The 23,295-nt window shown below is 40.3% G+C and overlaps 1 protein-coding gene across 2 annotated transcripts in view; it reads left to right on the top strand.

Moving 5' to 3' along the window:
- The window catches only part of RGS7 (regulator of G protein signaling 7), a 393,216-nt gene that overhangs the window by 344,695 nt on the left and 25,226 nt on the right, over positions 1-23,295 (top strand). For both annotated transcript variants that reach the window (XM_080924215.1, XM_080924214.1), the window contains exons 10-14: positions 14,951-15,025; positions 17,944-18,042; positions 19,442-19,503; positions 20,491-20,601; positions 22,575-22,700. In XM_080924215.1, coding sequence (XP_080780341.1) covers positions 14,951-15,025; positions 17,944-18,042; positions 19,442-19,503; positions 20,491-20,601; positions 22,575-22,700 — 473 coding nt within the window. The remainder of the gene's footprint in view (positions 1-14,950; positions 15,026-17,943; positions 18,043-19,441; positions 19,504-20,490; positions 20,602-22,574; positions 22,701-23,295) is intronic.

Raw genomic sequence — 23,295 nt, forward strand, 5'->3', positions numbered from 1 at the left:
GAGAATTTACTTTATTTCTTTAATATAGAGAGGTAAGGCATGGAAGGAGAGAGTGACATTTTCTCACTCGCTAAATGCTCAAATCATGTGCTGCACAAAAATTCTCACTTCTCCCTCCCCTCCCACAATGCAAGCATTCCACATGGTATCACATCTTCATTTCTACTTTCCCTCTCTCTCAAATACTAAAGCTGGGAGAGACCAAGTGCCATCGTGACTGTTTTATAAAGGACACTGTTCGGTACCTGCAACTATAGCAAAAAGGGTTGGCTCAATTACTAACTCCCTCCTTTGGAGAAATTTTGCTAAAAGTTTCTGAGTCTCACTGTTTGAAATCTAGACACTCATAACTGCCTCCTAGGACACCGAGAGTGTGCAGCAATGCTGTTTGATATTTACTTGGTACATAGTCACTGAGCTGTAAGTACAACGTTGCCTTACTGTGATTCTTTTACATTGTTAATCATTCATTCACTCATTGTTTGTGTGGTGTATGTGTGTGTGGTATGTGATGTGTGTGGTGTGTGTGTATGTGATGTGTGTATGTTGTATGTGTGGTGTGTGTGTATGTGGTATGTGGTGTGTGTGGTGTGTGTGTATGTGGTATGTGTGGTGTATGTGTATATGGTATGTGGTGTGTGTGTGTTATGTGGTGTATGTGGTGTGTGTGTATGTGGTATGTGGTGTGTGTGATATGTGATTATGTGGTATGGTGTGTGTAGTGTGGTGTATATGTGTGTGTGGTATGGTGTGTGTGGTATGTGAGTATGTGGTATGTGGTGTGTGTGGTATGGTGTGTGTGGTGTATGTAGTGTGTATGTGTGTGTTTATGTGTAGTGGGTGTGTAGTATATTGTGTATGTGGTATTTGGTGTGTGTATGTGTTATGTGGTGTATGTGGTATGTGTATATGTGGTATGTGGTGTGTGTGGTATATGTGTATGTGTTATATGGTGTGTGTGATGTGTGTGTATGTGGTATGGTGTGTGTAGTGTGGTGTATATGTGTGTGATGTGTGTGTGTGTGTGATGCATGTATGCATGCACACCTGTGTGTACCAGTTTTCTCTTCCATTCATACCTGCTTGAAGGCTAGCGGTCAACACCGCCTTCCTTCAGTGCCCTGTGCCTTGTGTGTTTTGAGAAAGGGTCTCTTGGAGGAACTTGATTCTTGTTTTGGGTTTTTTTTTTTTTTTTTTTTTGATAAAGTAAACATCTAATGAGGCTCTAAGATCTGCCTGTTTCTACCCAACACTGGAGTATAGACATATGCCACCATGGCCAGCTTTTGTATGAGTACAGGGATCCATTCTGGGCCTGCCTGTGAGGGACCATCTTCATCGCCTGAGCAGATGGAAGTAGAGCTAGTGAAAATGTGAGAAGTGCCACTTCCCAAGACCTGAGCAGCATTGTGTGTCCCTTCCTTGCTCCTGAATGCCAAGGCATGTGACCAGCAGCTTCAAGTTCCTGCTGCAGACTCCCTCACATGAAGAGCTAGACTCGGCTGTGAGACGAAATAAACGCTTCATTCTTTTAACTGCTTTTACGGAGCCTTTTATCACAACAAGAAAAGTCATCATGATGCACACCAAGCCATCCCCTAGTCAGCCACAATGCTTTTGAGAAAAGATGAAAAAACAGGGGGTCGGGTGGTATAGAAAAGTTCTCAGAGGTAAATAACCTTTGCAAATCAGAAGACCTGGAGTCAACATTTGGAGCTTGAGGAAGTATGTCATCTAACTACTGCTACATATAGAAAGAATCACCCCAAAATGCAGCAGCGTGAAAGTGCCAACATGGTTTACATGTTACTTTATGCAGCTTCTGAGAAGCAGGAGTTCAGAGTTCATACATTGTTCTGGTCCAAGACCTCTCAATGATCCTTCCATCAAGTCACTGGAAGTGATGCAGTCACCAGAAGTGATACTCTTGATTTGATTGTGATTGCAAGATGATCACAGAGGCCTCTTGATCCAAGAAGGTCTCAGATGCTCCACATCTTCCACAAGTAGTCAGCCGCATGTGTGAAATGTCATTTGACTAAAGCAAATCTCAGAGATAGAATGGTAAAATTCTCCCTTGGTCTCTGAACAACCCTGATTCATATGATTGTAATGTGGGTGCCGGCAGGATGAAGCCATTAAGAACCAGCACTCCTCCCATATTTTGGATAATTTTGATAACTTATAATTTTTTTTTCTTCTTTCATTATTTGCTGTGTTGGGAGATAAACCAGGACATGGCATACATTAGGCAAGAATTGTGCCACTGGACTATATACTCCAGGCAAAGAACTTGAAAATTTGGTAGGGAAAGAAAATTCTGGTTTTCCATGAACCTTTTTACACTACTCCTTATCTATGCAAATGCTCGTGGTGGGGTTGCCTTCCGAAGGAGGAGGGGTCTGTGGAGGTGGGGATGGGAGTTGTGAGCTTGTCACAGTGTACAGTGGTGATTTCTCTGCAGATCCTCAGAAGGACATGGAAGAGTTCTTGCCACTGCCCTCTCTAATGCTGAGGCAGTTGCTTACTCTTCTAAGTGTTACTCTGAATGACTTCAAAGCAGAGCTAAGCAGTTCCTCTCACAACATGGAGAAAAACCCAATTCACAAGGTGAGCACAAGGACACTCGATGTAGATGATGGACACTGGGTGGTGGCTGTCCCTTAAAGAACAGACTGACTGCCTCTCTGGTCCTAATTAGGGCTCTGGCCATTGCTGGCACATTCACAGGACATGTGTACTGAGGGAGTTTAAAAAGCACACACAGTGGCTGGTAAGATGGCTCAATGGGTAGAAGTGTGGGTTGCCAAGCCTGCTGACCTGAGTTCAAATCTTAACCACAGGTAAAGCACTTGACCTTTGCCCCCAAATGTATGCAACCTCCCCTGAGAAGCTTCAGTCTCTCACCAGGCCCACCTCTGTGCACATCTAGTTTCATTTTGTATCAGTGCAATGGACTGAAGTTATTCAATTTGCATCCCTTGCATGGTTCCTGTATCTTAGAAGTCAGCTTTCTCCCTGATATACTGACTGCCACATCTCTGAGAGGCTGAAAATAATACCAGCAATTCTGGGCTTTGGGGAAAGAGATACAGTGTGTAATGGTGACATGGGCCAGTGACAGGTATAAATATTTCCAGAAAATGTCCATGACCATTCCTGGACTTGAATTGGCAAACACAATAATATATAGATCTCAAGTTTCTTTTATTCCTGTATGTTAGGTACAGTTTTGACACGTAGCTTCAAGTGCTCATTTGAAACTTACTGGCACAATTTTGGCATCTCCATTCAGTTTGCTCTGCAGCTTTCTCATTATAATCTTTGCTTTGTCTGCTTTGCAGCATCCATGGGAGGCAGAAATGATAAGGTGCTCCATCCTAAATGGCCAAATTGGCAGGGGGGGTCTTTTCTATTCATGGTCCACCCTCTCATTCCTAATATCTTCAGCTGTTAGAGAAAAACCTAAAGATCTGATAATCCAAACTTTAATCTTTTTTTATGCTGTGGAAAATGAACAGCCCTTCCATTATTCACATCTGTTCTTTTGGATGGAAAAAAATATTTTGACAGCATGGCTATCATGAGCCTTTATGAGTGAAATTGTTCTCTTTTTTTTCTCTCCCCAGCTACATCTTTTATCTTGTGTGCTTGTTCTATCCCTGAATAGATGTCAAGATATGGTGTCCTATTATTATGTAATATCTGATGCTATTTATGTGAGCCATGGGTAGAGTAAGAATAAAAACCACTTCCCCGTTATTAAGTTGTGTCCCACTAGCCTGCAGATCGGCAACTTTTCAAGATGATATACCCATATTTCCAGCGTTTCTTCTGAAAGGGCAAGAATGCAAATAGTGGCTGGGGCTATGTTGGTAGAAGACCCCAAGGGTTAACAGTTAACTCACAGGAAGGGTGGTAGAGGAAAATACTGGCCTTAAGTATCAGCATTATCCTGCAGAGCCTGAGGGTCTGAGCAGTTGAGAAAGATGACCTCTTAGTTATAATATACTCTTTGGAAGCCAGCCTTCTGGATCATTCCTACTATATATAGTCACAATAAGATCTGTTGGCTAGTAGGAAAAGGGTCCATAGATAGTCTCTTAAATATAGACAAAAAGAATACATAGGTTCTTAAAAATGAACAACTCAAATATCTGAATGAAAGAGGCCATGAGACTCTATTGAACTACGTTGCAACTATTTCTGAAATCATATCAAAGATTTTTTTTAAAAAGTTCATGCACATAGGCTAAGGATCATAGTCTTAACAGTGAAGGCTGAACAAGCTCAGTGGCTCTCTGTGTGGATAGTCTGACAGAGCCAGTGTGACTCTGATTTTGTGGAGAGCAGTTAGGATTGGGGCCTGGATTTTTTTCCCCAGTTCATTTACACCAGCCATGTCCAAATTGTATCTCTTTGTTAATGGAGGAAAGAAAAAAGAATGACAGCCTGTGCTCCCTTAATCCTGAAAGCAGGCATCTTCAGATGAGTGCCACTTCCTTCAGCAGAGCAAATAAAAGTTCAAGCCATCTACATAAGAAAAAGGATTCTCCATACTAATCCAGACATTCTCAAATTTCTCCTTGATTGTGCTTTTTTTCCCCTCTCAAAACATTCATGCACTTACTCAGCATCAAAGACTGGCCTTTCTAACACAAATTATATTTTAGCAACAGAAACTTCAACACACTCACCTCTGCCATTAATTGTGTGCTTTCAAAGGTTATTAATGCAGTCAGCACCTTGGGAAAGGAAATATGGGAAGTACTAGGAGGAGTAGGAAATGTAAACACTGAGTGTGGGGTGTGGGGCTTGGTGATGGAGTAACTGTCTAACATATGCAAGGACCTGAGTTTAATTATCACCATGGCAACAAAAACAAAAAAAGAAAAAAGGAAGATTTGAGTGTTCATTGTCTCACACTGCATTTCTGAGTTAACAATGAGGAGTGTTAATGTGAATTGAACTTTGCATCCTGGTTGTTTTTGCACCTCAGGCTTTTACTCAACTTGTTGACCCTTTAAATACCATAGATTATGAAGGGGGTGGGAAGATGGCTACTAGAGCTTAAATGGGAAATGGTGAAAACTGCTGTTCCTCAAAACCTGTGCTGATCATACTTAGCTCATCACCTCATAGAGGAAGGATGTTGCTGTTACCACTCCTGTGCTTAGACAAGATGAAAGCTCTTTCAAGTATTGTTATCATAAGAGATAGAAGTTTATTTTGAGTATAATTCCAGGTTTCAGCCTATTAAGGTAGAGAAGTTAAGGTTGTAAAGACTCAGCTGGTCACATCACATCATGATCAGGGAGGAGTGGATAATGTTCTTTTGCTTTGTTTTGTTTTGCTTGCTTGCTTGCTGGCAGCTCTGTTTCTCCAGTATTGCACACTGCAGGATCTTCTGCCTAGGGAATGGTGTTCTCCATACTGGTTGGTTTTCTCACTCTTTCGTAGACACGCCTATAGGCCAGCTCAATGCACACAGTCCCTCACTGAGACTTTCTTCCCAGGTGACTCTAGACTATGTCAAGCTGGCAATTAAAATTACCCTCACAAACATCTTAGAAACTTACACGGTCATTTTAAAAAGTGACTTCCTCAAAAGTTCTCTATATCCTTCACTATGTGACTGATAGAGCCATTTTAAAGGAGATTTTATAGTAAGCATTTGGGTCTAGGTTAGATGAATCTCATTATGAGAGTTATCAAAAGAAATCATAACTAGAAACTAAGCCTGAGCAATTAATCTCTCTCCCTTCAGATCCAGTGTGTGAATATTTGATGCTATGCTTCCAGGGAAGTTAGATTTGTATGGCAGGCCTGTGTACTTAGTAGAATGCTGATGAAATTCAAATTCAACAACAGAATGAGAGGATGTCTTAGTTAGAGTTACCATTTCTGTGCTGAGCACCATGACCAAAAGCAACTTTGCAAGAGAAGGATTTATTTGCTTTACACTTCCACATCACTGTGCATCAGTTCATCATCCAAGGGAGTCAGGGCAGGAACCTGGAGGCAGGAGCTGATGCAGAGGCCATGGAGGGGTGCTGCTTATGGGCTTGCTTCCCCTGGCTTACTCAGCCTGCGTTTTTATAGAACACAGGACCACCAGCCCAGGGATTGCACTAACCACAGTGGACTGGATCCTCTAACATCAATCACTAATGAAGAAAATGCCCTGCAGGCTCGCCTATAGCCCAGACTTATAGAGGAATTTTAATTAAGGCTCTTTTCTCTCAGATGCTTTTAATCTGTGTTAAGTTGGCATAAAACCCTGCCAGCACAAAAGATATCAAAACACTCTCTGCAGTTTATGTTTGTTCATATTATTTTCTATTTCAAATCATATTGTTTGGTAAGAATTTTAATCTTCGGTCTACAGTGTATCCAATAGGAGAGTGACACCCTAATAGAGTAGTGTGTGGGGAAATCAGAGGAAATTGAGCCTACAAAACAACATCTGGGGAAAGATATAACAGCTCATACAAGGCAAAGAACCAGGGCATAACAATGAGCAGAGAGGGCTTTAGGAAGACTTGAGCAAGAAAAGAAAGTGGGAGTATACAGATGGAGAGAGACAGAGGCTTGCCCATGAGACATAAGGCCTCACAGTACTGGAGTCTCATCCTAAGCATGACAGTGTATGAGTCTGCCTTCTCCATGGCATTGCTGGTCATCAGTCTGTAAGATGGATTGAAGAGAGCAGAGTCGATGACCAGAGTTTTGGGTGACCTGTGGGTACTAACAAAATTGAGACGTTCCAGGAAGATAGATCAACTTTACTAGGGGTGACTCAGGGGTTATATAGTTTGGGGAATGAGGGTAAGGATATCCAGGGTAGGCAATGGTCATTGGCTGAAGGCTAAGGTATTGAGATGCCTCGTTAGCATGGGAGGCCTTCCAGAGAATAGCAGGTGCTTGCTGAACAATTCTTTTTGGGAGAAAAGAATCTGAGCCTGTAATCTAACCAAGGCAACATGATATTCCACAGGCATACTGTGTGCGTTTTGGAAGGGAGTATTGAACTCCCTAGACAAAGTCAGAGAAGGAGATGCCCTGGGGTAAAGGAAGTGTACCATTTTGTACTAAGCTCAGAAGGCTATCCAGACAATGGTACACTTCTGCAAAGATGACATTCCAAATGATGACCTTGAATCATAGACGTAAGGCTACATTGTTTGGATGTGATTGCATTGGTATGCAGATAGGTTGAGGATTATTTTAGATTTTGCCCCAATGGTAAAAAAAGAACACACACTAACACACACACACACACACACACACACACACACACACAATTTGGGGGCATAGAAGCAAAACAATTGGTCTTTAAAATGTGTCAGGTTCTACAAAGATCTTTCTTGCTAATCACAAGTGGACATTAGACTCTGTACATACGTCCTGTAAAGGAACCATTAACAGCCAACAACATTTGTTTGGCCCATTCTAAAAGTCACCCGTTAAAATCCTAACATCTGATGTAACTATATTAAAAAGTAAGGTCATTTGGAACTGGTTAGATCATTTGGGCACTGTCACATTAATGGATCCAGGAGAGGCCCCTTGTCTCTCATAGTGGTATGCTGGGATTCAAGGAAAAGTTACACTCAGCAGGACATGGTGGCACAGCACTAGGGAAGAAGGGGAAGAGGCTCTTGAGTTTAAGATACAGAAAACTCCCCTATGATCTACTATGTGAAGCACTAAGCAGGTGCTTGAGCAGATCTTGAGCTGTTACTTTCTCTGAGTCTCTCTGGTCTGCAGAACTATGTGTTCTTCTGTTCCTTATAAGTAACTCAGCTTGTGACATGTTGTTGTAGCAATCTATGCAGACCCAAGACAGGGAGGCATTACCTTTCTCCCCATCTGTAAGCTCCTAAAATCCCCTGTAATTGAAGATTACTGATTTCAAGGCTGCTTTAAAAAAGTAGAATTATGTTCAACATAAGACGGTATTCACACCGATTTTTAGCTGTCCTGTGGTTTTTTATTATCACATCATTGTCAGCACTGTGAATGGACTGGGAGCAACTACAAGGAAGTTTGTTTCTGTTCTGCCTCTACAGCATATAATTTAAAGTGCCAACACAAACAACAGTATCTACAACATTAAAAACCATTTTCATCTGTTTTGTTAACTGATACATTTTCCTTCTCCATCAAACTCATCTTTTATGTTGGATAAATGTTTGTTGTCCTCAAAAGGACATTTACTTTCATCCCTACATTCACCAAATAAGAAAAAAGTCAAAAAGGCTTAGGCTATTCAATGGCCTAAACACCCATGAAACAAAAATTTTAAAATCCCATATGGCTGCTCCCCATGTTGTAACTAATATAATGGATCAGAAAAAGGAAATCAAGACACAATTCAATGGTGTCCGAAAGCCCAATATGCCATATGAGGATACAGGGTAAATTGAGACATATTTGAGGTCTCCGATCTAAGGAAGACCATTTTCTTCTTTCAAATGAAAACCTATGGGTTTTTTATAACAAAAGCTAGCCTTGTATATTAAATGAAACAAAGCACAGAAATGGAACCGTATTTGGCAAACCAAATGTCAGAGGCTGGTACTGAATTCTCAGTCTTCCTTCCCAAATTCCAGGATTACAGACAGGCACCGCCACTCCAGGCTGTGTGTTCTCTTAATTATCTTTGTTTGCTATCCAGCAGAGTTAGATTTTAGGAGAATTTTAGGTTCAAAGCAAAATTCACAAGAAAATATGAAGATTTTTTATGCACTCCTATATGTGTCACACCCCACATTATCACATATCCCACTAAAGAGGTACTATATCCATTGGACACATGCTAATACATCATCTCTAAAGATCCACAGCTTACATTCAAGCTCCTCTTGAAGATGTATCTTCCATGAGCTTTGACAAACACATAATGGCATGCACTCACCACTTGATATCAAGCAAAGAATCTTCACTGCTCTATCTCCCGTCCTGGTCACTTATCCTTCCACCCCAACCCTTCAAACCCTTCTACTCCATGGTCATTTGGAACACTGTCCACTCACTGTACAACAGCCCCTAGGAAGGGGTCTGAAGAGAGCTATTTCTCCATCTCTGTCTTTCCCTGTCACTCATCAGCACAGGCTGACCTGAGTTCTCCTGAGAGACTATATTTTAACACAGCTGAGTAGACTTTATCACATGTGCTGCAGGTCTATCTCTATGGTAGCACATGAATATAGCTAGAGTGAGGTTCTGGGTTCCATTCCTAGCACCACAAGAAATAAATAAATAACTAAATAAATGTAGTGTACTATGAAAGGAACTAAGGAATGCAATGGGGTTTAGAGTCTCTTAACTGACATACCAAGAATGGAGCCAAGAATCACTGCTCTTCTTTTGCACCTTATGGGAAGCATACCGACCGCAGAGGGTGGCATTTCTTGGAGATCTCATCATTTGCAGCTAGGAGATGGGTTCTGAAGAATTCACTTCTACCTTCTAATAAATAACATTCCAGTAATGGTACAACACAGCTGAGTTCTTGTGAAGATAATTTACACTTTCACCTTGGAATCGATTTAGGATATTGTGCTAGGCTGATGTAAATAGAACATTATTACTCCTCAAATCTCAACATGCTATACACTTAAACAAATGGAATGTATCTGAACACTTTGATGGCATGTCCACTTAGTAATAATAATGTTATTATGATCTTAATGGAAAATACATATGGCTCTGTAGAAGAACAGTTTATGCATAATATATCATATGGATCTTCTGCCTGATCCTGGCACTTATTAAAAATAAGCTTCAAAAATTTTAATTGCAGGGCCTTTTCTGTTTATGTGCTTTTCTTGTTGTTTTCTATTTATGCCTTTTTTTCTATTTATGTATGTGGTATGCTGGTCTCTGGGCTGTGTGCACCTGTAGGTATATTTGCAGAAACTTGAAGAGAACATCGATTGTCCTGTTTTGTCATTCTTTGCCTTATCCCTTTGAGATAGGGTCTCTGACAGAACCTATAGTTAGTCTGGCACCAGCAAGCCCAGTGATCCTTCTGTTTCTGCATTCCACAACATGAGAGTTACAGGTATACATGGTCAAGCCCTGATTTTTAGTGGGTGCTGATATCCAGACTAAGGTCATCATGTTTGCACAGTATCCCCCACTGAACCACCTCTCTAGTGTAGGATTTTTCTTCTTAATATTAGGAACAATGATCTTGATGGTGTAAACAAAATTGCTTAGCCTCCCACCCCTTCTCTCTCTCTCTCTCTCTCTCTCTCTCTCTCTCTCTCTCTCTCTCTCTCTCTCTCTCTCTCTCTCTCTCTCTCGTGTGTGTGCATGTGTGTGTGTGTGTGTGTGTGTGTGTGTGTGTGTGTGTGTGCCCCCACATGTACATATACTCTATTAGGATGACAACACAAAAAGGGAACAAAAATGGACATGAGAAACATTCTGTTGTATCATGTACCGTATCAACATTGGCGTTATACTTTTGTATGGTGATGATTCCATGTCTTTTGGATCTGGGAGGAGGTTATTCCAACATTGATCATGCTGCTACTTCTGTGCCTCACCATTTATAATCAAGGACTGATGCATAATTGGATGTAGAAAAAAATAGTTTCTGAGTAAATGAAAGAATGGTAAAAGTTCTTTTCAATGTTTTTCATTTACTCCGGTTCCTGAATTCTGAGAGTAACCACTCAGAGGTGGCCAGTGTTCAGTCAGGGCCTCAGAGATTTGGAAGAGTCCTAGAGTCCTAAACAACTTTGCAAAAATCACTCTCACCTTCAGCTGCCAGAAAGAGATGAGGACATTAAAAATGCCGGGACCTTGCAAAGCTCTTGGATACAGGCATCCTAGGACTTGTCAATTTATCATGTTAACCGTGTAGCTGTTAATGATACATTTTGAGTAGATTTTATTTTCTTTAGATGAGATCTAGTTTATAAAACACATATCTATCCTCTAACAATGTTTGCTTTTATAATCACTGTTTTCTTACTAATCTGTTGGTGTTTAAATAGTCAGCCCAAGTAGGACTTTTGGGTATTTGTTAGTGGCTCATTAATCAAACTCAAGAGATGATAGTCTTTGCAATCTGAGAAGGTAAAGTTGAATTTTCACTTGTACTGCCAGTCAGATCTGAGCCTGTGGGAAGAAGGGCTTCCCACTTCATGCCTTCATTGGCTGACACAATTTCTGAGGCCGTTTGTTAATTATCCCACTGGATATGAAGTCAAATTGACTTAGAATCCTGGCTTTCAATTGGAGGAATTGTATCATTCAATTAATTCAGACTGGGCACATGTTTAAAATAAGCATTTCCTTTTTTGCTCTCATTTCCCCAGAGGCCTTTTTGAGAGACAGGTTTAGACTTGGAGCCTGAGTTCTGCCATATTTAACATGCAGGTGTGACTAACTGGACACACATTTGGGGTATGTTTGAGGGAATCAGTTTCTGTTTCTTTGGCTTTCCCTACTGCTATGGACATTGGTCTTAAGGGGAGGTTGGGTCAGAGGTTTTCTCTGCATGATCTCACACAAGAGGAATGAGGTCAAACAGCAGCAAGAAAATTTCTAGAACCTGGCTGATTCCTGCTGAGAACAGAATGTCCGACTACACCTGGTCCAGATCACCACCTTGTTCTCACTGATGAAGTTTGTCCTCCAGACATTTGCTCTGAGCATACAATCTATGTATACTGTGTCTTTGTTTCAACTTCAGTTTCTTGTCCACCTGTAAGTCAGTCTCAGCATCTCTATACTTTTTATTGTGAAGTCATGGTACATATGAGCACATAAAACACTGCCTTAGGCTCCTTTTTCTGTTTTTTTTTAATTTAATTTAATTTTAATTATGTATATGTGCAGTGTGGTGGCAGGTATGTGCATGTGAGTTCGGGTGCCTCTGGGGGAGACTAGAGTATCAGATCTCCCTATAGCTATTGTCATGGGGAGATGTGTGGCAGCAAACATGAATGCTGAGAACAGAACTCTTATCTCTGTAAGATTAGTGCATGCTCTTAACCACTTAACCATCCCTCCAACTTCAGCTCCCTGTTTTTTGCTAATGCTCATGTAATGCAAATATTCATGCAGAATGTGTTCCATATAAGGCTCCTGTTGGTGACATGGCATAAACTGCTTCATGGAAACTCTACTTGTTTGGATATGCCTATGCTTCCTTACATCCTTTTTAGATTCCTTTCCCATAGAAGAGAAATGCCAGCATATAATAGAAATTCCCAGCACATAGCCTAAAGAAAATATATATGACTTCCTTGAAATGCTGCATCTTGATTGATCAATATCAATATATCAACAGAAGTTTAGTGTTTTCCTGCCCCTTCTCTAATAGCTCAGCTTGAGGAAGAATGATTATAACATACTCGAAATTGAATGGGAAGTAAAAACCCAATGCTTTGATATTTCTAAGAATCTTGATTAAAAGTAAATCCATGGTTGTGAATTCTACCTATATTAAAATTGTTAAAATCCAAGGGCCCTTTGGTTTTTAAGAGGTTAACGTTTACATACCACAGAAAGAATAAATGAAAACAGCAAATACTTGTGGATTGTCCTGAAGCTGTTTGTATTTTAATGTTAATTCCACTTCCCAAGAAGGGCTGCCTAGTCATATACTCTTGAGGTGACTTCCTCTGAACCTCCCATTTTAATTAGTAAAATAAAGGAAAGCCAGTGACTGGGCAGGGAAAGGGAGGTGGAGACAGAGATCTGGAAGAGGTCACAGGGCAGGGGTGAAGGTCACAACATGGATGTCCAAAAAGACCAACTAGACCCAGGTTGGACTGATTGGCATTAAATAGCTATGAACATTAAGGATTTTATAGGTCTAATATCTCATATAGAAGGGCAGTTTGTATCTTTGTCTATTTGATGTAATCTTGTTGTGTAGTGGGTTTGTGGATTGAGAATTGAATATATAAACCTTTATGAAAAGCTATTGGGCTGTAGAGTTGTGTTTGTATGGGCTTTGGGGTGAATAAACACCCCAGAACAGAGGCAGAAAACAGGTGGTGGAAAACTGCCAAGGGAAAGGAGTTGTGTAAGCAGAGTGAGATCTGGTTGGTGGCTCTGACCCAGTGGCAGAGGTGTGCATGGCTTCAAACTAAAACCAGGCCTGAGGAGTGACATGTTGGAGCCGATAAAGAGATAAACCATTTTACTTTGTTAATAATATTTACTGCAACAGATACTGATTAGCCTGGTTCTGGGAGTAGTTAATGTAAATTTTTAAGTGTCTATACATTAGTCTTATACAGCCAATAACAATGCTCTTTCTTTTTCCTGGGCTGTTGATTGATTCATTCATTCACTCTCTCTGTCTGTGAGTCTCTGTGTCTGTCTATCTTTATCATCTATCTATCTATCTCTATTTCGCTTTCTGTTTGTGTGTGTGTGTGTGTGTGTGTGTGTGTGTGTGTGTGTGTGTGTGCCTACTGATGCCAGTGCATATATGTGGAGGTAAGAGAACAATTTGCAAGAAGTCAGATCTCTCCTTCCAATGTGTGAGTTACAAGGAACTGAACTTGTGTCATCTTCCTTGATAGTATGCATCTTTACCATTGAGGAACCTCACTTACTACCCCTTACCATCTTTTAATTTTTATTCTAAAGTAAATATTTATCCCAGAAAAACATGGATTTCATTCAGTATCCCTAGTGTTATATGTGGATACGTTTGTCCTTGGTTTAATGTAAGCTTTCTGGAAAAAAAATTTTTTTTCTTCTTTAGCCTCCTTATGCTTTTCTGCGTTGTGCTTAGAATGGCTCGTAATCCTAATTACTCAGAGAAAATCCTCCTGCTCAGCAGGGTAATGGGCAGCAATGCAGTTCTTTCTGCTCACCCCATCCAAACTCCACAGCCAGGGCATGGGGGGGGGGGGGGGTACTGTCACAGACATTTAAAGTTTGTGATAGAATAAAAAAAACTGAAAAATTGGCCAGAGATATATATAACTAGATGTTTTTTAAATTAAAAACAGATCTTCCTAAATATTGTACCTCAGATCCAAGGGATGGAAACATAACCCACATAGAGAAACAGCATCCTGCCCAGGACGAAGATTTTCTGCATTTCTCAAACTCCTTTCTTCTGTGCCTGAGATTACCCCGGGTTGTTTTGGGAGAGCATTCCTGATTTACATTCTGTTTGTTCCTCTTTAGCTCTTTCTCTTTTCTTCCCTCCAACTTCCCCTCTCATCCTCCAAACACAAAAGAAGTTCACATCTATTTGTTTCTGAGTAACTGGACAATAATTCTGGCAAAATAAGACTTCGGGGCTGTGAGGAAGTCAGCAGCAGACAGCTCACATTTCTTTCAAATTTCTATTCTGAAGGAATTTACACACCTGAATGAAAGGAACAAGACAGTCAGAAACTTATAGGGAAAGTACAGTATATGGGTTCCTGTTTCCATCCACTTCTTCTCCATAGGGACCATGATTTCTATGTACCTTCTATGTGTGGAAAGCAAATATTCCCAGGTACCAAATTTCTGTAAAAAATGGTTCAGTCTGGGCTTTGTGCTGGCTCAGCTGGACATCATGGTAATGGTGTACCCTGGAAAAAGTGAGTACCACGAAAAAGCAGTATAAGTAAGGTGTGTGTGTGCCCTGTGGGCAGGTCTGCGGAGACATCACCATCACACCATTCTCTCTGGAATCCTTGTTTGGACTATTCAGTTTGAGCCATTGCAGATACCTGTTTCCCATACCGAGCCTGAGTCCATTTCCCATGGTGTCTCTGGAAATTGTTTGAGGCTCTAGCAGTATTATACCAGAAGGATAAAGCTGCAGTGGCTTTATGACTGGACACTGCTAGAATGAGCCAGATCATCTTGGGAGCTGCTGAACTGCTCAAGATCTATGGCGCAGTTCCTTAGTGATGATCCTGCTAGAACCAGCATCCTTAATGTTTCTTTTCTCTTTTTCTTCTCCCAGCCTGGGTGTGTAAATACTACAGAAGTGGACATTAAGAAATCATCCAGGATGAGAAATCCACACAAAACACGCAAGGTAAATGGATGTGTGTCCCTTGGTCTTGCTGAACTATCTACTTTCAGGACATCCATCTCTGGCATTACAAACATACTCCAATATGGGGCTCTATCCTGAGAATTTCTTTTCTGGAGTGAAGTAAAGTACCATCAACCTCCCTTCAGAAGAACTCAAGGACAAGCCAAAGTGTATGCCGATAACATTTGCTCTGGGGAACCAATGAATCATTTGGGATTCTTTACAGAACCTAAGTGAGAAGCTATTCACAGAATGAGGAACCCCCCAAAATCTTCAACACAGTATGGATGTCAGCTTTCCCACAGAACTCCCTCTCAGTTAAATCTCCTAGGCTGTATACTCTAGCATCTTCTAAGCCTCCAATTCCAAGTGCAGTTAGGAAAGAATTGCTTACAACCTCAGATGAGGGTCCAGGTACCTTCCTTAACCCTCTTTTTCTGAGGGAATTCAATAGTCAATAGGCCCGTAGTCATGGTTTCTCCCAAGCAGCCACCACTGAAATGATGTAAATTGTCTCTGGTTTTCTTGAGGACCTTGTTTCTCCAAAATGTTTGGAGGTAAGAAGGGCAATAGCATGGGACAGCGAAAGTAGGAAGAGAGCTGGGATACTTCATTTCTATCACAGGATGTGTCTTCCTGGAGCCCTAGAGACAGGACCAGGGAATGAAGATATCTTGGGAAAGGTGGTATCAAGGGGAAAACACTATTTATGGGAGAAAGTCTGAGAGGAAATAGAGATTAAAAATATGACTAATTACAGAAAGAGTAGGAAGACTTCTTAACGTCAACATTTTTGTGGCACAACCATAGGTATTGGCATCATTTCTCTGCCTGCTGCAAGGGAATCTCTCCTCTCCCTCCCCCTATGTCTTTCCCTCCCCCTTCCTTTCTCTTTCCCTCATTCTCCTTCCTTTCTTCCACCCTCTCTTCCTCATTTATTTATTTTTGTAAATTATGGGCCATCTTAAGAGATGTATTTTTTACATTTTAAATGTATTGTTTGAGGGTTTCTTAAGTGCATATATGTGCTTAGTATGTTTAGATCAAACCTAACCCCGACTCCTTTCTCTTCAAGTCTTTGCAGGAGATAGGGATTGATAGACACTCACTCTTCGGGCAGGGTACAGACAGTAAGAGATTGTAGAGTGCTCAGCCCTAAATGTGACATACGTTTAGCTCTTACAGCTACCAAAGCTCAAGACTTATTAAGAAAGAGGGAACAAAAATATTGTAAGAACCAAAGGATGTGAAAGATTGCTATAAAAAAGTTTGCCTGACAGGTGACAGATATTACACGTGAGAATTCACAGTGCTTATGACAGCATGCACAGGCCCAGCACAAGATCAAGCCAGCTGAAATTCCAGTACAGATGGGGAAAATGCTCACAAAGTCACACCTAACTTAGGGCCTATTGGCAGTTGAAAGCTACTGTGGGGGAAGGTGAATATCTACTTTTGTTTGTTGCTATGTCATGGGGTCCCGGAGTTTGCGCGAACTTCTATGTAGCAGAGAACTTCTATGTAGCCTTGAACTTCTGATTCTTCTTCCTCCACTTTCTGAGTGCTACGATCACAGACATGGGCCAGCATACCCAATTTTATACAGTGAAGCAGGTGCTAGGCAAGCATTCCACCACTGACCGACATCCCCAACCCCAGTGAAGAAGGAATTCTGAACCTCATGTAACCACAGCATTCTTCTAAAGTGAATGTTCTAACATGAAGATGGACTAAAACTAAGATATTTGCAGGCTCACAAACCTTATTTCATGTTACTTTTTCCCTCATTCAGAGATCCCCATATGACCCAAGTTTTTTGTTTTTTTATTATTTGGTTATTTGGTTTGGTTTTGGGGTATTTTTGTTTGTTTGTTTGTTTTGAGGAAACTTCCATAATGTTGGGATGAGAATGCCACCTGAAAAGTTACAAAGCCACTTTAGATGCTATGAGCAAGCCATCTTGCCTCTAGAGATTCTCTGAGCCCAAGAGCAAAGATGGCCCACAGCAAGCCTGGGTTTCTAAATGCTCCTGATTCCTTTCTTCTGCTCCCAGCGAACCCTCAGCTCACGCACCAGTGGAGCCAAACAGGATTCCAGTCAGTCAGCTCTCCAAAATATGCAGTATGAACCCTCTCCAACCCGAATTATTCAAAATCCCTTTCTGTGGCTGAATAACATGTGCTCAAAGTGGGAGAAGAAAGCACGGGAGTAAAGGGGTGGGGCTTGGGTAGGCTGGAGTGACCACGAACCCCTCTCGGCACTAGACGCCTTGTCAATATCTGAGCCGGGGCTTCCGAGTGCTTTCTCACAGAAATCCCAGAGAGCTTTTGTTAACAGGAGAGCTCTTCACACCATCAAGCTCACACCATCAGCACTCCACACACCGTCAATTGTGGCAGACACCTGAGGTGGCAGGCAAAAAAGTACTGTAAAAGAAGTCAATGTGTCTGCTCAGTTTGTCTGGCACGCAGTTGGGAGTGGTAGACAGTATTACCCCAAATGGTGTGTGCGTGTGTGTGTGTGTGTTGTGTGTGTGTTGTGTGTGTGTGTGTGTGTGTGTGTGTGTGTGTGTGTGTGTGTATAAGAGAGAGAGAGGGAGAGAGAGAAAGAGAGAGAGACATAGACACAGAGAGACAGACAGAGAGACAGAGAGATAAAGACAAAGGCAGCAAGAGACAGAGATAGAGAGACTGAGAGAGAGAGGTGTAATGACTCCCCATGCATTTTTAAGCATCCTCAGTAATATTTATCCCTCCTCCCCTACTCTACTTTTATTCTGCCTCCCTGCCCTTTATATTTTGGTGAGAAACATCATCAAACGAGATTCGAGATTGCTCACGAAACACACAATAGCATTTGTTTTTAGGTCTATGGCTATGAGGAGTATTTTGTCCTAACACACTTTTTTTTTAATATAGTCTGTCTATGGTTTACAAAATGACATCCGAAGTCACAGTCCCACCCACACACCTACACCAGAAACCAAGCCTCCTACAGAAGATGAATTGCACCAACAGGTGGGTCTTCCTGTGAAATCACCAGCCAGGACTCAGAGCAACAACTCTGCAGGGAAGAGAGAGAAATCCATATGGGTGATTTGTAAGGTTATTTGTATAGTCAACTGCATCATAGAGATTTACAATGAAAAGGTAATGAAAGCCAGGCATGGTGGCACATGCCTGTAATTCCAGCTCTCAGGGGCTGAAGGCAGGAGGACCAAAGATTCTTAGAGAGTTGGGTTTGAGCACAAACTGTCTCAAAAACAAAACAAAACTTAGCCAAAAAGGTAGAAGTATAACTCAGTTGGTAGTATGTTTGCTTGGCCTTTGGAAGATCTTAGGGGTTAATTTATAATGGGACTGCCTGTGTGCATACCTGTGCATACATGTGCATATGTGTGCCCTGGTCTGAGTCTAAGATATGACTCAAAATATATAATATATGGAATGCTTTTCAAAATGCTTCATTAATTAATCCCCCCTTTGCCTCCAGACAACTTTGGGAAGCCATCACCTGACTTGGAGGTGTCTTGGTCATAAAGAGGTATTTTGAACTCCAAATCCTTGTCTTAAAGACAGCCGGGTGGAGGCAGGGTGGAATTTCCCATGTGTCCATTGACATGAGCACTCCGGCAGCGTGGGCGGTCTGGTTTCTGCAACCCTGATTTCTCTAACCTTTTAAAGTTTGTCCTTATCAACACTGGTGTGTCACCACGACCTGTTTGGCCCCTTTTAAAAGTCAGTTTGTCTCCAAGAAATATTTTTAAAGCAAATGCCAAAGTCTCATAAGAAATGGCTGCTTCTCACAGTTGGCTTAGTGAGTGGGATGCCTCGCCCCTCATCTGTTTTCACTGCACTGTGACTTATCAATGAGTCCGTGGTCACTTTTATACGATATGTATTATTTCCTTATAATTTATAAGACGAATTTTTAGGGACTTTTTTCTAAACTAGCTTGATTGTATATTTATAAAAACATGAGTCATGAGCTGGCAAGTTCATTTTCAAAATATAACATTAAATCTTTCTTAGGATAGTAAAAAAGATGTAAAATGTACTTTAAAAATCATGGTAATCAATAAAGGTACATCTGTTTTATGAGTTAAATATTTATGGAGTAATGGGATTTTGAATGTAGTTATATTATGAATGTTTAAAATCACCACAGCACTTTGCAAATAATGTTTTCTTGATGCAAGCGTTATATTCAAATGTGTTATTGTTCTAACTATATAAACATACTAGTTATGTTTACATTCAAATAGATCACACTTTCTTTACCTGTTTCATAGCTCTCTGCCTGAGTTTTTTTTCCTAGCTTTCACTGTTTCTCCTAGAATGTACTCAGCAAGGATTAATACTTAGAGAACTGAGAGGTCACTGTTTAAGTAACTATGTCGTCAACTCTCTCTCTTAGATAAAATACTGGCAAATACAATTAGATAGACACCGGTTAAAAATGTCAAAAGTTGCTGATAGGTAAGTATTTCAAGGTATCAATGCAAATTTTTAATTTTAAAGATGTATCTATTTTTATTTAATGTGCATTAGTGGAAGTTTTTTTCTGTGTGTATGTCTATGCATGTGTAACTGGTGCCCATGGAGGCCAGAAGAGGGCATCATGGTCCCTTGAAACTAGAGTTATGGGTGTCTGTGAGCAACCATGCAGGTGTTAGGAATCAAACCCAGGCCCTTTATAAGAGCATGCCGTGAATTCATTTTTAACATTCATAATCTACTCTCTTTGTAAATCCTATTGGAAGTAAACTCAGATTTTAGGTTTATATTTTCTTCATTAAAAAAATTTGTTTGTGAAAATGAAACATCAAATTTCAGTGAATTTTAAAACTTCCAATGGCTCATTTCCTTCCCGTGTGAATTCTCCTCACAAATGAAACAAAACATGGATATTATGAACATCTTTGAGATCCCTAGTTTTTCATAGATGAAGTGACTTGGAATAGAAGAGGAGTCTATTCTTAATAAAAATGTGTGCTGTTTGTGTAAGGCGTCTATTAAGCTTTTCCTTGTCAGCATTATCCCTCTCTTCTTTCCTTTTTCTTTGGCATCAAAAAAATAATAATTTTAGCCAGTGATTTTTAAGGTAAAGAAAAATGTCTTTCAATCCTTTCTCCAGCCTGGCTCTGAATGTTCTGGCTAGCCAGGACTGGAATATTTGTACTCCCTGCTCGGTGGATCATACAGTCTTTACAGGAGCTCCCTCTCTCCCATGCTCAGGCTGAGAGGTAGAATCTTGGTCTGCCCGGCAGAACCATGGAGTCTTGTTGCATGTATATTGTGGAAATATGGAAAATACCATTATATCCTTTCCCAATATGGTGGTTATAGGTTCCCAGCCTACCATTTTCATTTTGTTTCCCTCACTTTGAACCAGAAATAATTTCAGAATAAAAAAAAAATGAAGCTAGAGATGATGTTGTTTTTCCTTCTCTGTTTTCTCCCTAGTCTACTAAGTTATACGGAACAGTATGTAGAGTATGACCCGTTTCTTGTACCACCTGACCCCTCCAACCCGTGGCTTTCAGACGACACAACATTCTGGGAACTTGAAGCAAGGTAAAGACTGTGGTTGCTTTCTTCTGACTATGTCAGCTAATTAAGAATGTGGAGAATCACGAGCTGCCTCCTTGGAAAGATGATATTCCTCTGCTCTACCTTTCCCATGATTTAGCGCTATTAATCAAAAAGAGATTTTAGCTGTGGGCTCCCATGATCAATTTGCCCTGTTACTGGAGTGCTTGCGGCTCTGCCATCAAAGAGGATAGCATCCAGTCGTGGAAACACCGATGGAACCATGAAGTGCTATGTTAAGTAGAATTTGTGGGACATCGAAAGAAGAGATCCAAATGTTCTTATAAAATAGAAAATGAATTAAACTGAGGGTAAATGGTGATCCACAGAGGCTGAGAAAAATAAGGAGAACAAGGCACAAGGAGAGGTTGCTCAGTGGACATTTAACAACAGTTTCATGGGGCCTAGAAGTTCTGGTGTGCTGTTGGATGGCAGCTAATATCTATGTACTGTGCACAGGAAATTTTGACATATTATGTATAATCAAATTCAAATATAAATATGTGTGAATTTCTATAGCTTTCAAAACATGAATTTAATTTTAGAAACAGATTTACATTGCTGAATGAACTGGACCAGAATTAAGGGTGATATTTTAAATGTGAGTTAGTCAAAATTAGATCTAAAGTCTATAAAATAAATCTCTTTGCTATTAAATCATTTGAAAATTCATATGATTATTCTGGCCTCTGTTCAGTCAAAATAGATGATGAGCCCACACTTTTTTAAGCCCAGTGCAAACATGCCTACATAAATTCCATTTTAGAACCAAATGATCTCAGCATAAACAGAGAAACTGACTTTTAAAAATGCAGGCACAAGGTAGAAAGAAGTCCAGGTTTCTTTGGTGAGCTTTGTGGGGCATTGTGGCTTCAGTCTTGAAGGTCATTCGAAGGTGATGACACGTCTCTGTAAAAAGACAATGTTAGTAGTCTACAGCACTTCTCTTTTGTTCTGTCTTAGGCAGAGTTTCCTGCTGCCCATGTTGGCCTTCAACTCATTAGGTAGTAAAAGATGATGTCCAGCTCCTTTTACCTTTACCTCCTAGACACTGACTGAGATTACATATTTGGGATACCACACATGGATCCAGGTTAAATTTCTGGGCCATTTCTCTTGTATCCAGCCATGGATCTTAAACATCTACATTTCAGAAGTCTTCAGTTCCAGGTTTTATACTACATATATTCATAAACTCACACAAAGATACTTATACACACACACACACACACACACACACACACACACATATATATATATATATATTTCCACATATATAATGTGTATAAACATATATGTGCATATGAGAAATCTAGAACCCCCAAATCTATGATTAAATATGGCTAATATTTAATTATAGTAGAATCATATGTAGGAATGAGGCCCTCCAGGCACCAATGCATCATTCCAAAGATGACCTACTCCACAGACTGCACTGTATAGTGGTTAACATGGGGATCTGTGTAACATTAGCTAGATTTTTGATCCTTACTCCTTGTATGGCATCAAGTTATAACTCTTTATACACTATCTTTGTCTATAAAATGAGAGAAGGGATAACAGTCTCATAAAGTTGCTGAGACTCCATCTAGTCTCTTAATGACAGATGATTCCTCGAGGTTAAATTGTGTTATTAATCTCATACTTCACTGTGATTTCATGAAGAATAGTCAGTAGGCAATGTATTACTATTATAGAAGATAAGTTAAAGATTAATATTCTTCTAAGGTACATATTATTTAAAAAATGGGAATTTTCCCAGGTATGGTGACACATAACTTTAATTCTAGCACTTGGGAATCTGTGGATATTTGTGAGTCCAAGGCCATTTTAGGTTACACAGTGTGTTCCAAGCAATCTAGGGCCACATCTCAAAAACCTGCTCTACCATACTCACCCCCAACAAAATTGTAATTGTAATAAAAGGAATATATTTAGCCTTATTTTCTCTCTCACAGCAAAGAACCAAGTCAACAGAGGGTAAAACGATGGGGTTTTGGCATGGATGAGGCATTGAAAGACCCAGTTGGGAGAGAACAGTTCCTGAAGTTTCTAGAATCAGAATTCAGCTCAGAGAACTTAAGGTAAGTCCCACTTGGTTGTTGTGAGTCAAAGAGACACTATTGTGCATAGTTATTTTAGATGGAAGGGACCTGTCACTCTCAGAGTATCATGATGTAAACAAATTTCATCTCTGCTACTTAACGATGGAAGAAAAACTAGCAAGACAAAAGCTATCTGGCGTTATCATCCCCTTCTCATTGTTTATTTCTGGACTGCCTCTGAATTCGTCGGCTATATAAATTTAGACCTTTAAAATCTGATTCCATAATTTAGAACTCCCAAACTGATATTTGGATGAAATAGACAATGTGTTAGTTAGTGTTTGTATCATAATGCCCAACAGAAACAAAGGAGGAATTGCTTATTTTAGCTCACAATTGCAGGAAATTTTAGTCCTTCATGGTGGAAAAGAATGACAAAGCAGTTTAGGTCATGGCAGTGGACAGTGGAAGTATGTGACTGAGATTGTTTATATCATGCAGGTCTTGGAAGCAGAGAACATACGGAGAACATACACACAAATATTAAATGTCTTACTTACATACATGTATATATAAGATTATATAATATATATGTTGCCAACTGTATGCCTATCATGCTTCTTTATCAAATGAT

This window comes from Micromys minutus (genome assembly GCF_963924665.1).
Source record: "Micromys minutus genome assembly, chromosome: 1".
NCBI classification, from domain to species: Eukaryota; Metazoa; Chordata; class Mammalia; order Rodentia; family Muridae; genus Micromys; species Micromys minutus.